The sequence below is a fragment of the Cyrtonyx montezumae genome, unplaced genomic scaffold, assembly GCF_038088225.1.
Source record: "Cyrtonyx montezumae isolate F1298 unplaced genomic scaffold, pur_monq_1.0 scaffold_13, whole genome shotgun sequence".
Classification (NCBI taxonomy): Eukaryota; Metazoa; Chordata; class Aves; order Galliformes; family Odontophoridae; genus Cyrtonyx; species Cyrtonyx montezumae.
In genome coordinates this window covers 13,342,502-13,355,535 of record NW_027071859.1, presented here as the reverse complement: position 1 = coordinate 13,355,535, position 13,034 = coordinate 13,342,502, and the positions used below count along the sequence as shown (strand labels likewise).

At 35.6% G+C, this 13,034-nt stretch overlaps 1 protein-coding gene across 1 annotated transcript in view; it reads right to left on the bottom strand.

Annotated features, from left to right (window-relative positions):
* ROCK2 (Rho associated coiled-coil containing protein kinase 2) overlaps nucleotides 1-13,034 on the bottom strand; it is an 89,875-nt gene that overhangs the window by 6,106 nt on the left and 70,735 nt on the right. Inside the window, exons 16-30 of the mRNA XM_065730740.1 lie at nucleotides 12,845-12,951; nucleotides 12,244-12,403; nucleotides 11,074-11,234; nucleotides 9,475-9,659; nucleotides 8,474-8,543; nucleotides 6,980-7,083; nucleotides 6,657-6,843; nucleotides 6,222-6,315; nucleotides 6,002-6,096; nucleotides 5,228-5,407; nucleotides 4,850-5,018; nucleotides 2,181-2,251; nucleotides 1,108-1,196; nucleotides 495-573; nucleotides 21-282 (exon numbers count right to left, since the gene is read on the bottom strand). Coding sequence (XP_065586812.1) covers nucleotides 21-282; nucleotides 495-573; nucleotides 1,108-1,196; nucleotides 2,181-2,251; nucleotides 4,850-5,018; nucleotides 5,228-5,407; nucleotides 6,002-6,096; nucleotides 6,222-6,315; nucleotides 6,657-6,843; nucleotides 6,980-7,083; nucleotides 8,474-8,543; nucleotides 9,475-9,659; nucleotides 11,074-11,234; nucleotides 12,244-12,403; nucleotides 12,845-12,951 — 2,013 coding nt within the window. The remainder of the gene's footprint in view (nucleotides 1-20; nucleotides 283-494; nucleotides 574-1,107; nucleotides 1,197-2,180; nucleotides 2,252-4,849; nucleotides 5,019-5,227; nucleotides 5,408-6,001; nucleotides 6,097-6,221; nucleotides 6,316-6,656; nucleotides 6,844-6,979; nucleotides 7,084-8,473; nucleotides 8,544-9,474; nucleotides 9,660-11,073; nucleotides 11,235-12,243; nucleotides 12,404-12,844; nucleotides 12,952-13,034) is intronic.

The window sequence follows — 13,034 nt, the reverse complement described above, 5'->3', positions numbered from 1 at the left end:
TTTAAATATCTGCTAATTACCTTTGCAAGGTGCTATGATCTCTTCTTTTTTATCCATGTGATCTTTGTGACATTTGATATGGCAACGGCGACATTCTAGAGCAGGAGGAGGTTTAAACATATGCCAAAGTGGCTTCATACAAGCTTCACAATTGGTTGGAAAGTGATAAAGAGTAGGTATAAACTCATGTCCTTTGTGACAGATATAATTTGACTTCTCCCCCATAGGCTCCACAGGAAATTCCTGTTCCTTTTTGCTCTCTCCTTCGTTAGCATATAGAATCTAGAATTAAAGCAAACAACACCGGTACTCTTAGATCATAAACACATATTCAGAGTAACTCCTGAATTAGAAAAAGTGAGGAATTACACTGGAATGAGTAGTTTCAACAATTCTGCAGTAAATACTTCTATTAGAAAAAGTTGGGGAAATATTTTTGACAATATGATATGCCATGTTTGTCACTCTATAAACATTTATTTATTATTGAATACCTGGAATATCCTTGGAATTTCCTTGGCATCTGCTCTGTACACATCAGTCTGAGTGACTGGTCGGACATGGAATAGTTTGCTATAAGAAATTAATTCAATAAAGACAAGAGTTAATGTTATCAAAATAATAATCCCGTCTTTCAGACCTGCACATGAATTTCCAAGCCCTAAATAAACACAAGTCACAGCTGTATTTATGAAAAAAGTGACAGCAATGTAAAAATGACTTGGGAGCTTTCTAACACTCTGTTCACACTCCGACCTTCAAATACCCACAATCTGTATTTCTGGAGAAAATAAATGAATTATACAACTCACTTAGGAGCCTGTGTTGTAGTGAAAGTGTACAGTGAAAATTATAGTTTCTCAGCTGCAGATTTCTCATCATTTCTTGCCGCAGTGTGTGTGAGATTTGTCTAGCTCAGCTAGTGGAAGCAGTTCCCTTATGTCGGTTCAGAACTCTGTGTGGGGCGTTAACAAACATCTCAACAGAGATGAAGGCAAAAGTATGCTCCATTTGACACTGTGCTCCAAGACCATGTCTTTCTAAAAGGTCTTTCTGACAAAGTTCACCTGCAAATCAGAGGAAGTAATCTTGAGTGATAATACTTACTCTATGTCTAATACCATATAGGGATTAGATTGTTCTTTATCTTGTTCACTGTCATAGAACAGGATCTTCTTACTGCTTACAATTACATACTGTTAGGAGGCAGAAAAGGATAAAGCACACACTGTAATCCAACTGATCAAAGATGTCACAGCAATATTTCTCTACAGTTTTATTAAATGGTGGCTGAAAGGACATTAGTAATACTGCATCCTGACACCCTTCACTGCACTACAAAATTTTACTACCTGATGTATTAGTTTACATTATCATATTATTTGTTACTTAAACAAATGTAAGCATTTGTGAGGAGATAAAAATGAAAGCAAGGGAGAGATTAACACAAAAGCTTTTAGTTTCTATTTTACAGATTTAATTTTATCTTGGAACAACAATAATTATCATCTTATAATGCCTATTTTACATGAGCAGCTCACAACTAATAGGCATCACACCCTCAAAGACCACTTGAATTTATCAGCACTGCTAGCTATTCTCAGAAAATAGCTAGGTACTCACCAGACCTCAAATTTCTAAAACTTTGTCCAATGAACAGTTTGACTGAGCAGTAAGCAAACTGACAGAAAGCAGCACAGACTACTCTCTGGGTAAAGACTTACTGAAGATGAAAAGCCATCAGTACATGAGGGTTGCACAGAGCAGATGCACAGCTATTAGTTTTCTCAAATTATTTGTGAACAGCATCTGTTTGCACACTATGATGAGTTCTAGCTACATGATGTTGTTGAGAAAATACAAATGTCTGAACACTTCAAGTGGCTGTTTTTTTGCCTCTGGCAGGACAAAAAAAGTGCCTTAACAGAATTACACATTCAGAGAATGGTTGAGGTTGGAAAGGACTGCTGAAATTCATCTGGTCCAACCCCTGTAATACTCAGACACAGTTACGTACGCTAACATACATTATACTTCTAAATAATTACAAGAATATGTATCAAAGAATATGAAAAGTGATGAAAATCTACAGTGAATATAAAATCCACACTACACATGAAACTGTAAGATTTTAAAAAGAAAATTATTATATTATCATTATTATTGTAATTATTATTTACCTTTTTAACCCAGCCGAATTTTTTAGTGTTATTTCGAACGGGTAGTGATAACCAGCCTTCCAATCTTGACTCTGAAAGAAAACCACCACAACTGTAACAATGAAGATCCTGAGTATTCACAAAACATTCTTTTTGAGACTGCTGTGCATTTAAAAATACGTACTGGAGACCAATAAAAAAGCAACAGCGCAAAGATGAGAACATATAACATCTTGCAAAGTTTACTACAGCAAATGTTCAGAAATCAATTAGTGTATTCCACCATACAGTAATAACAAACAATATGATTACAAAAAACAAGTAGGTGTGAGGAAGAAGGAGATGAGCAAACTTGCAGTTTACCACACACATTCCCTTAATCATTATTATTGTTATTTCTAAAGACCTTTAAAAAAGCCTATCAACCTTTAAGACTTAGAAGAATATTGGCTGAAGATATTAGTTCAGACCACACAATATTCAGTACTACATAAAAGATAAAGCAGAGCAAAGAACCGCCATCAATAAACCTATATCCTCTCTACTTAGGGGTAATATTCAGAAGTTTTACATTCTACTTCATATCTTTTTGTTTTTGTTTTTGCACTACGAATTTCTCTGTATTTTTAATTCTGCCCTCCCAGAATTTCTGTTCCAAAGTAAGTAATTTTTGGCTAAGTCCTAGGCCTTGCCTAAATTCAACTGCCCTTTCATACACTTGCAGTATTTAACGTTACACCATCACATTAGTCGGGTGGCATTTATCAACAGTATTAACCCTTCAACTGTTGTTTGATGTACACATTTCAGTTGTAACCAAAAGCCTGCCAGGATCAGACTTCCTTGCGCTCGGTAACACATACTATCTTGGAGTCTGACACTATTTTTCACAGTACCAGTATATATATATATATATAAGTTTCTATCCTCTGTGGGAGGAATTTTCCCCTTCCCTCTCCAAGTTAAAAATTCTGAGGCCTTTAATATTAACAGACATAGAACCATTGAAGGACATGCCCCACAACTGCAAAAGCTATTTTCTTTCTCAACAGATGGCACTAGCAGACTTGTGCCCATATTTAATGCAGGGTAACAAATAATTATTAGATATGCATAGAATATCTGTTATGCCTAGAGAGACTTGAAGAATATTCAAAAATTTTCACAGTATGTTTGTAAGCACTAGGAGGAAAAAACCAACAATATCAAATCTACAATCTGCTGTTAGAAAACAGGCCTAGTTTAGATATGATTTTACTTCAGAGCAAAATAAAACCATGCACATGCCACAACAACAGCTAACAAGGAAAAATTATATGAGTACTTAGTGATCCTTTCAGCTGAGAATGAAGTAAGCAGAGGAAAGGGATTATACACAGTATTCCAATTATATGGTAATTGGAATATGGTAAAATATAATTATATATAGCATTCCAAAACAAACTTTGCCTTTGATTGAAAGATATTCACAATTCAGAAGTGCCCCATGTAAAATACAAAAATATATATGTAATTAGAAAATCCCATCTCTGACTTTAACGCTAGGCTGAAGTTTTATTCAAGGCAGTGTAGTCATATAGAAAGAGTACAGAATTAATAAAACAAAGTTCTGTTTTACCAGAAACATGTAATTTCATTATATTCTTTATGCATTTGGAAAAACAAATTTAAATAAATTTTACTTGCCTTACCATAAAACAGTTGAATATAATATTCAATGTAAGGCAAAAAAATAGAAACAAATGGTAACACTCAGAAGATTTAAGTTCTATAAGCAAGTAATGTACATTTAGATTGTGAGGACTGACATATCTCAACACTTCACTGAAACACGAAGATTTGACTTTCTGGTACCCAGTATCTTAAGATCATGCAGATAGCTACAGATACTGGGTAGAGTCTTCCTTAAGTTCAAGATAATAAGGAATAAGGATTCATTCAATGCTTTAATAAAATATGTTGTTTTATAAATGGCACTGAGCATCTATGAACGTTTAGATAAAACAAGTCTATTACTTCAAGTGAATTTCTCACATCATTACGATGTTAACTGCCAACATTTTTAATAACATATTAGTAATATTAGTTCTGAAAAAAGAGAGAAGGCAGCAAAAAAGACAACACCAAGCACTTCTCAGGGATGTCACCTGTGCTATCAACTTCTGTAGGGCTGTGAGAACAAGACAAAGGTTCTTCTTCTGAGTCAGAATCAGAATCGAGAAGCATGCGAGAACTGGAGGGCTTAGTGGCAATACTGACAGAAGTGGAAGAGTGCTTGTAGGTAAAAGACATGGATTCCATAGTGTGGGACTGAGTGATATGGACTAAACATAAAGAATAAAGGAGGAAAAAGGTAGAATGGAAGTCAAAACAGAATCCCTAAAAAGAGAGTATTAGTTTTACATTTATTCACGTAACACAGTAATTGCAAATGAACCAGTATAATACAGATGAAAAAAAGAATTAGTTCCAATGTGAGACAATACAGTTTTCTAAATAAATGTCTTTAAATAAATTTAAGAATGAAGTATGATTACAGGTAGATGTAGTTAGTACATGGATAGTGAACTCTATATCAAAGCATTGATCAGTGATAGAAACACATTAAGACAAAAAGCCCCAGAAGCATCAAATACTTCAATTTCCATGGTAAAACAGATATAAATTCATGGAGAATACTAATAACATACCAGGGAATCCATCATCTGCCTCAGCATCTCCAGGTCCGCTGCCTATGCTGCTGTTGTCTAGACCAATGTGTAACGACTGTAGTTGTGAACGAAGCTGTTCAATGTCACTGTCTTTGCTGTCCAGAGTCATCTGGAGTTCAATTCGTATCTGACTCTCTTCTGCTATTTGCTGTATGGATAAAGAAGAGGTTACCTATTGTCAGAATACTCAGTTACTCAAAGAAAACTGACTCTGCAGTCAGTGTTTGTGCTGCATCTCTCTTTCAATCAAGGAAATTCAGGACTAGAGACTGCATACCCAATCTTAAAAGCCTGTATGAACTCACTAAGCATTACAGAAAATGTTACCAACGTTTATACTTGCTAGGAGGATCTTACCGCCTGCATTTCATTGATTTCTTTCTGATATTTGATCATCATTTGCGTTAACTTCTCTCGTTCAGACTTCAGTTCCATATGCAGTTTCCTATTTTCCTTTTCCTTCCGCCGTACATCGGTATCAGCTCCACGTTTGACTGGACCCTTCCGATTCATGATCTCAGCCAATTTATTCACAGCCTTCCCGTGGGGGAAAAAGTAGCAAAAAAAAATACACAAATAAATACAGAGCTACGCTGCAAAGAAATATTCTTCTCTCCTACCCACAACTAAGCAATTTTAATCCAGCTTTGAGCTTAGAACTCTGCATATCTAGTAGTATAAATTACCTGCATTAATCAAAACTGAATAATGGTAATGATGTCATTTTCACTTCAAACAAAAATTCCTTCAGAAGACTTTTACTCATTTAAACGCTCTTCAGTTTCAATTACCTAGTGGATTAAAATGCCACTAACTGTTCAAAACAACTGATGCCAAAATCAGAAATAACATTTTATGGTAATTACAGAGGAATATAAATCAAGAGGAAAATTCATCTGACTGAAATCAAGACTTATGTTGGTGGAATGCGTCAAGATTAGAACTTCCTCTGCAATAAAAGATGAGCATGAAGTTTCACTACGCTGAAAGTGTACTTAGCAGAGGCAAAAAAAAAAGATAAATTTGATGTATTTTACTTCATTGGGGAAAGAATGAAGTATTAAGTTTTACACTAAAAATATGAACGCTTTCCTACTACGACATGGATTCTCTTCAGATACATTTGCTTACCTGGGTTTTCAGTGTTCTTTCATTCAACAATTGTTTTTCAAATTGTGCTTTAATATTTCCTATATTTGCTTCTTCTTCTTTTAACTTTGTAATTTCTGTAACAAAGTAATTTAAACAAACAAACAAAAAATATAAACGAAGGCACAGTGCAAAAGAAAACAGTGCTTTAGAAACAAAAGTGTAGGCATAACGAAGTGCATTTGGTTCAGGGAATACGTACGTTCTTGTGCCTCCTTCAGTTTATTGTTTAGCTCTTCTTTCTCATTAGCAAGATTAGCCACATCACTTGTTAGTGTTCTGTTTGCTTCCTCCAGCTACAAACAAAAAGCGCATATGACTGTATCTAAAAACACATGGCATACAAAAACATTACAGCACAGAAGGAAAAGCTTCAGAAGAAAACCAGAACAAGTGTAAGACAACTAGCACAGGGGCACAGAAGACAGTGAGATATCAGAGAGATACAGGGAAGAAACAGAGAACAAGACTTGTTTGTTTGTTTTTAACTAGTTAATTCAAAGAACATGAGTATTTTTAAATATCAGATGTAGCTGCATAACACATTTGTATGCTACACAACAATGGGTAACTCAAACTGTAAATGAAACTCGTGCTCATGTAGACCTCTACCAGAATAACGGCTTGGATTACTCACAGAGGCTATGGTGGCATCCTTCTCAGTAAGTTCCTGTTTATGCCGAGCCATCATTTCTTTAATCTCCAGTTCTTTCATAATCTTCTCTTTTTCCAAATCGGAGTACTGTTCTTCAGCAATGGAACGTGCAAGTTGTTCTGAATCTGCTTTTGTCAAAGTAATTTCTAGCTGAGCTGCCAAGGAATCTCTGCAAATTATTGATACGTACTGTTAACTCAAAAAATGGGAGGTTACTTAAAAGAAATAAATAAACCACCAAACCCCACCTCAACAAAAATATCAAAAAGCTATCCTGATCTCTATATTAACAGTACAGCTAGTACCTCTCATCCTGTAACTCTTGTATCTTTTGCTGCATCTCTTTACAAAGTTTGGTCTTTTCTTCACATTCCTCTTTAAGTTCTCGAACTTGTGTCTTATACAGAGTCTAGAATTTGAAGTAGAAAAGAAAGGGACGTGAGTTACATAATGGAGGCTGAAGGTACACAAATGCTTATACAAGATGACATAGTGTGCTGGTCTTCAATCATACAGTTCAAACACAATTGTCCAAAGCTTTCTCTAAATTTCAGTACAGGTCATCAAAGGTCATAATGATTCCCAAATATTACTTGCTTTAGTTTTTGGTGGTTTCTATTTGCACAGTGTTCCAATTTTTTTTTTAAACAACAACAAAATAAACCCACGCTCTCCCCCCTCTCAAAAAAAAAAAAATCCTGTGTATTTATGATCAGGTAGATGAATTACCTATAATTTATACATTTGTAAGTTAAGTATACACTGTGCAGAGGACTTGCAAACTGAATTTTTTTTCCTTTGTTTTAAAACCTTGTCAGAAATGTATCTGGCAAGGATATAAAAGGTCAAGCTTGGATTTTAACCATACAGACCACGAAAACAATGTGAGAGCCAGAGAGATAAAGGCAAAGGAGGAAGATAAAAATAGATAAGGGAAAATTTGAATTTTCCATTTTTGTGAAATAGTTACAAATCTCAAGCTATAGAGGAAATGAAAGAAAAATTACACTGCTCTGTATGCTGAGAATGGCTGAATACAGAGTGACAGATAACTGCCAGTGGATTTAGTGCAGGGATTTCAAGATGAAGTCTCCCAGGATTCCCTTTCTGGTCCATCCATAACAGCCAACTGACTTCAGCCTTCCCTTTTTTTCTCTCCTTTGACATGTGTAGCTTTTTGACCAGCTAATCAACCTTCCTACTGATGTAAAGACCACAGTAAAAGTGTAGGTTTCCTTAAATTCTCAAGCAAGCCCTTTGCCCTTTACCTTTAGTATGACTGGCTGTGCACTATTAATGTAAGCAAACCTTCATATGTTAGTGATTATCTCTAACAACAATCCCTATTTATTGTGCCTATTACACTGAAGCAAAGTCTCTCAATAAGTCTTTGCCAAGTTTGGTTATTATGAAATAATTTTATTCCAAGCCTTAAAAGCATGTGTTTGGTAATGTCACATGACTGAATATTTCAGTGCTGCCTGGACCAGATGAAGAATAAGTCTTGAAATGTCCAGAAAACTATTCACACTATGGAATGAGCTACTCAGCTTCTTCCTTCCCTTAACCCGTGCTTGGGGCTCCCCTCCGAAGTGCCTAAATGTGATCTCCTTCACAATGCTCAGAAGTCAAGAGCAAGGAGCAGTAACAGGGCTGCTGTCAGGACTGAAGACAGAACCAGGAATAAGAATTAATTTTAAATATGAAGGATTAAATGTTTCATGGCTGAGAGAAGAAGAAAAGGTAACATTATACCTAATAAACAGATTGGCATAGAAATAAAGAAGCATAAAACATACTGAGAAATACTGTTCAGCTTCAAGTTGGTCTTGAAGCTCTTTCATTTGTCCATCTGCATCTTGGCGTTCTCTAGAAAGGAATAAAATGTATCAAAGAAAAGACATGAATAATCCAAACAAGTAAACAGATACGTGTGCATTCACATTATTTATATCCTGCTGATCAAGCTGAGTCTTTGTCAGAATAATACTGTCAACATAGTAGCTACAAGGTGTCACTTATTAAGCAAACAGCCACTGACAGAATGTTATTTCCATTAAAAACATCACTGTTCTGACAGATTGTTTTGGGTTTCTTGTTTGCTACAGCTCAGTCTCTGAGATCTTCTGTATTCTTTGTCAGGCATCATTTCTTGAATTCACCTACTAAAATAACTCAGAAAGTCACTTAGTCACATAAAAAAGAACAGTAAAGCAGCAGAAAAGATTTCCACCATTATTTTGTTATTGCAGTTGTCACATTCAGCTTTCTACGTCATTAACTGCTCTTGCCTAAATCAAAACATAAACCTTCAGAAGTCAAAGAAGAGCAAAGTTACACGTGATCTACATGCTAAATTTGTTTTCTTTCAGTCACAAGAATGTTCTAAGTGTAATCTGTTAAAAGCAGTTATTATTAGTTGTATGATTGCTTTTAAGAACCTGAAGAATTGCTAGGATTTAACAGTTCCTATCTGAAGCCTGAGAGGTTAATTAAACACCCTAACCTGGTATATTTCTAATGCTTACACTTCACAGCTCTGGATAAGCATTACTGGACAACTCTGATGACCTCACATAGAATGTCAGTATTTTTTGCAATAAATAAATCAATCAGCTAAGCATTCTGCTAAATCCACATCTCATAACTCCTCTGATTATTCTGTTCTCCCCACTCCCTGCTTTTCACTTACACTTTCTTCTCCTATTTTAGGTATTCAGCACAAATCTTCAAAGATCAATGTGGCTCTTGACAAATCAGCATTACTTTACAAAAGGTAAAATAGAGCAACTCTGCTTACTTGCGGAGTTCATTGTTTTGTTTCTCCAGGCTTGATTTGATTTCCTGAAGATGGTTATTCTCTTGCTTTAGCTGCTTCTCTGACATTTTTAAGGAGTTGACCTGTTGTGTTTGCATCTTGAGGTCATTTTGAGTGAGACAACGCTTTTGTGTTTCTTGCTCTATTTTTAAAGTCAGGTTTTTTACCTAAAAAAATTAAAAGAAATATGAGGCTTGTGAATCTACATAGGGTAGTAACAAGTAAACAGTGTTTCTCACTGACACTTCCTGCATAACATGCTCCAAACGTAAAGCCTCCTATTTATTTCTATGGAAACCACAACAGATACAGACAGCACAATCACACTATTTGATAGAGGAAATTCTCAGCTACTATTTTTCAACATCATCATCACTGTTAGCTATGCATTTTCACCAGTGATGATCAAGAGCTTGCATGCTGCATTTGTAAAAACTTGCACTGGTGGAGCTGACCCACTGTTTCACAGCTGCTATGATGGCACTGTTGCTAGGAAAATGCTGCCCAACTAATCAGACTGTGCCAAATCTGGACCATACATTGTGTGTAGCTGTCAACATAGTGTTGCAATGTTAAGGTCAGAGGTGATGGTCTGTGTGTGTTCTGGGAAATCCAGAAGGATCACCAGATTCCTATCCCCAAAGACAGGGCACATCATTTTGTGAGGAATTCACATGTTGCCACTCCACAGACTGTTCCTTTGACTCTCACGCGTAGCGTGACACCACATCTGGTCACCAGTAATGATGCAATCCAGGAAGCTGTCACCTTCAGCCCTGGATTGGCTGAATGGGTCCTGACAAAATTGCAGACAGTGTTCTTTCTGCTCCTATGTGAGTACTGATGGAACCCACCTAGCGCAAACTGCAATATTCCAACACCACCATTGTTTCCAACACATTGAAGCTAATACTCAGCTCCAGACACAATTCCCTGGTTGACATCCTCAGATGAGATCAAGTTTCATTTTGTGGAATGACAGCTGTGAATGGTCATCTTGAATGTGGCTTGTCTCTAACATCACTGTTCTCCAGAAACATCCAGCAAGTGTCAGTGAATGTCAATTTTTTCTACACAGAGGAATTCAATGAACTTTTGCTTCACAAGCACTTCCACGTCAGATGTTTTTTCAACAGACTGCCTCTCTGCCACCATCTGTCACATGGCAGGAAGGTTCAATCACTATTGCCATTTTACCAACATCCACCTCTGATGTCATGGGTAACAAAACAGGAGGCGTTACTTTTGGAGCAGTCCTTATACGTAATTTGCTCATCATGAACATATCTTTTACTAGACAAATGTGTAAGTTATTAGTACACAACAAAGAAGCTAGTCTTTCCATGTCAATTTCTTTGCCCTTTACACTCTAGTACAAAAGCTTTGATATCAGTAATGCTGGAATACTTAAGAAAAATGAAATCACTCTATAAAGCTGACTTTTCAAAGCTCCAAATACAAAGAAATAAGAACTGCTGCCATTTACATTCACAAGCTTCCCAAATACGTCTGTAACAAGGAAAATACAAAGACATTTAAAACTAGCTTCCACTTATGACTTCTTTTGTCACTGCTACATACATCTTCATTTAGTTTATCCTTCTGCTTAAGGAGTTCATTTATTTTCTGTTGTGATTGTTTAAGATCACAATCCAACATGGAGCGCTGCTTTTCAGCTTCTAACAACCGATTTTCTACTTTCTGCTTCAAAGCTCTCTCTTCCAAAAGTTTCTTCTCCATTTCTGTGAAGAAAGAGATTTGAGGTCAGTCTGCAACTGAGTCAAAGTAAAACCAAGACTTTAAAGGGGTGAAGGAGGTGAGGAAGAACATCTACCCATATTAACAATGTGTAAAATGCTTCTGTTACAATAGAGATTGCTAAAAAGTAAACTGTGAAAAAGCATCCCAGAGAATTCTTCGCAAGCCTTTCTGCCTCAGAAATACTTCCTACTCTTCAGTTTCAATATAAATTCCAGTTTATCTTCAAAACATTTGGATGCAGATAAAGAAATATTTTCTATCCATACATTAAGTATTGTTCTGGTGCTGACAACGTGAAGTCAGTTCAAGAGTTGAAGCTGTTGAGAACACTGATGGACCAAGTGAGTCATATGTTACATCTGAATCTTTTTCTTTTTTGGAACATCTGCAAGCTCAAAATTTTTGATAATGCTCTGCAATCGGAAAGAGATTTGTAGGTTGCTTTTTAAGCACTTGCAATAAACGTAAGTGATTTAATTCAAAAATAAGAGCCATCTTCTGGAATCCTTTGGTAATTATCCCTCTCTCAAAGAGATTTTAATTGTTAGGAGATACACTAGAATGAACACGCATAGTGACCAAAGAAGCCTAGCAAAGGCTTTACTGTGTCTAATGGTATCTAGTACTCTATTCACATTTTTAAGTTGTTGACCACACTGACAAAGGACACAGATAAGCTCCTGAAAATCTTTACAACAATTTTAATAATATAAATTTAATAATACCCTAGTTCTGTAGCACTGAAAATGAATTAGTGATGCTGGCCACAAAAATTCTGCTTTACTCAAAGAGACCAAAACTGTCTGTCTTTAAGACAGAAGAATGAAGACAGAAAGATCAAAACTGATATACAACGCTGATTATATTTAAAAAAGAATGGAGGAATACAGAAAATAAGACTACATTTAAACTTCTGCTACCATTAAAAAAATTCTATTACCTACCTCCATTAATTTATACTTAAGTCTAACTATGATGTCAAATACATACCTTTCATAGCTTCAGATTTTGCTTCCTCTATAGATTCATAAATCTTATTTTTGTCCGCCAATCGCGCTTTTGTGGCTTTATGTTCAGCTTCCTCTTGCTCAAGGTTCTGCTGCATAACTTTGAATTTGTATGTCATATCTATTTCCATGTTGCTCTTTTCCTGTTAAAGAAAAAAAATAAATAAAGAAGAGTTCAAAAATTAAGTCTCACTGACGAACTGCTTCAGTAATGAATGAAAGATATATTCTAAAAAATATTAGCAAAGCTTTTTTTTTTAATTTTTGGCAATACTGAGAGTTTAAAAAGGAATGATTTTATAACAAAAATTAAGTGCTACAACTGCACAATTAAGCTATATATCAGTGTGCATTATTACATACTTCAGAAGTATAATGAATTGAAATCATAAGGGGATTAGTGTCCTTTTCCCCCACTTTTTAAACTACCAAAATGATGAAAAAAATCCACAGAAGGCGAACTGATGCTGAAAACAAGGCTTACTTTTTCACACAAGCTTTTTCTCCATGTCTCAATTAAAAGAATCCCGACTTCAGAATTTCACAGGAATGCAACACAAGCATTCACTAAGAACTGCGGTTACCTTTTCTAAATCTGTGAGTTTTTCCTGTAATTGCCTTTTCTCCATTTCTAGTTTGGCTAATGCACTCTTTCCATTTTTCACTTCTTCTTCCAGGCTAGATATTCGACCTAAAAAATGAACAAAACAACAACGAGGCTGGGCAGTATGTGGAAAGATATGTACTGTATCTATTTAATGATAAAAATCTTCA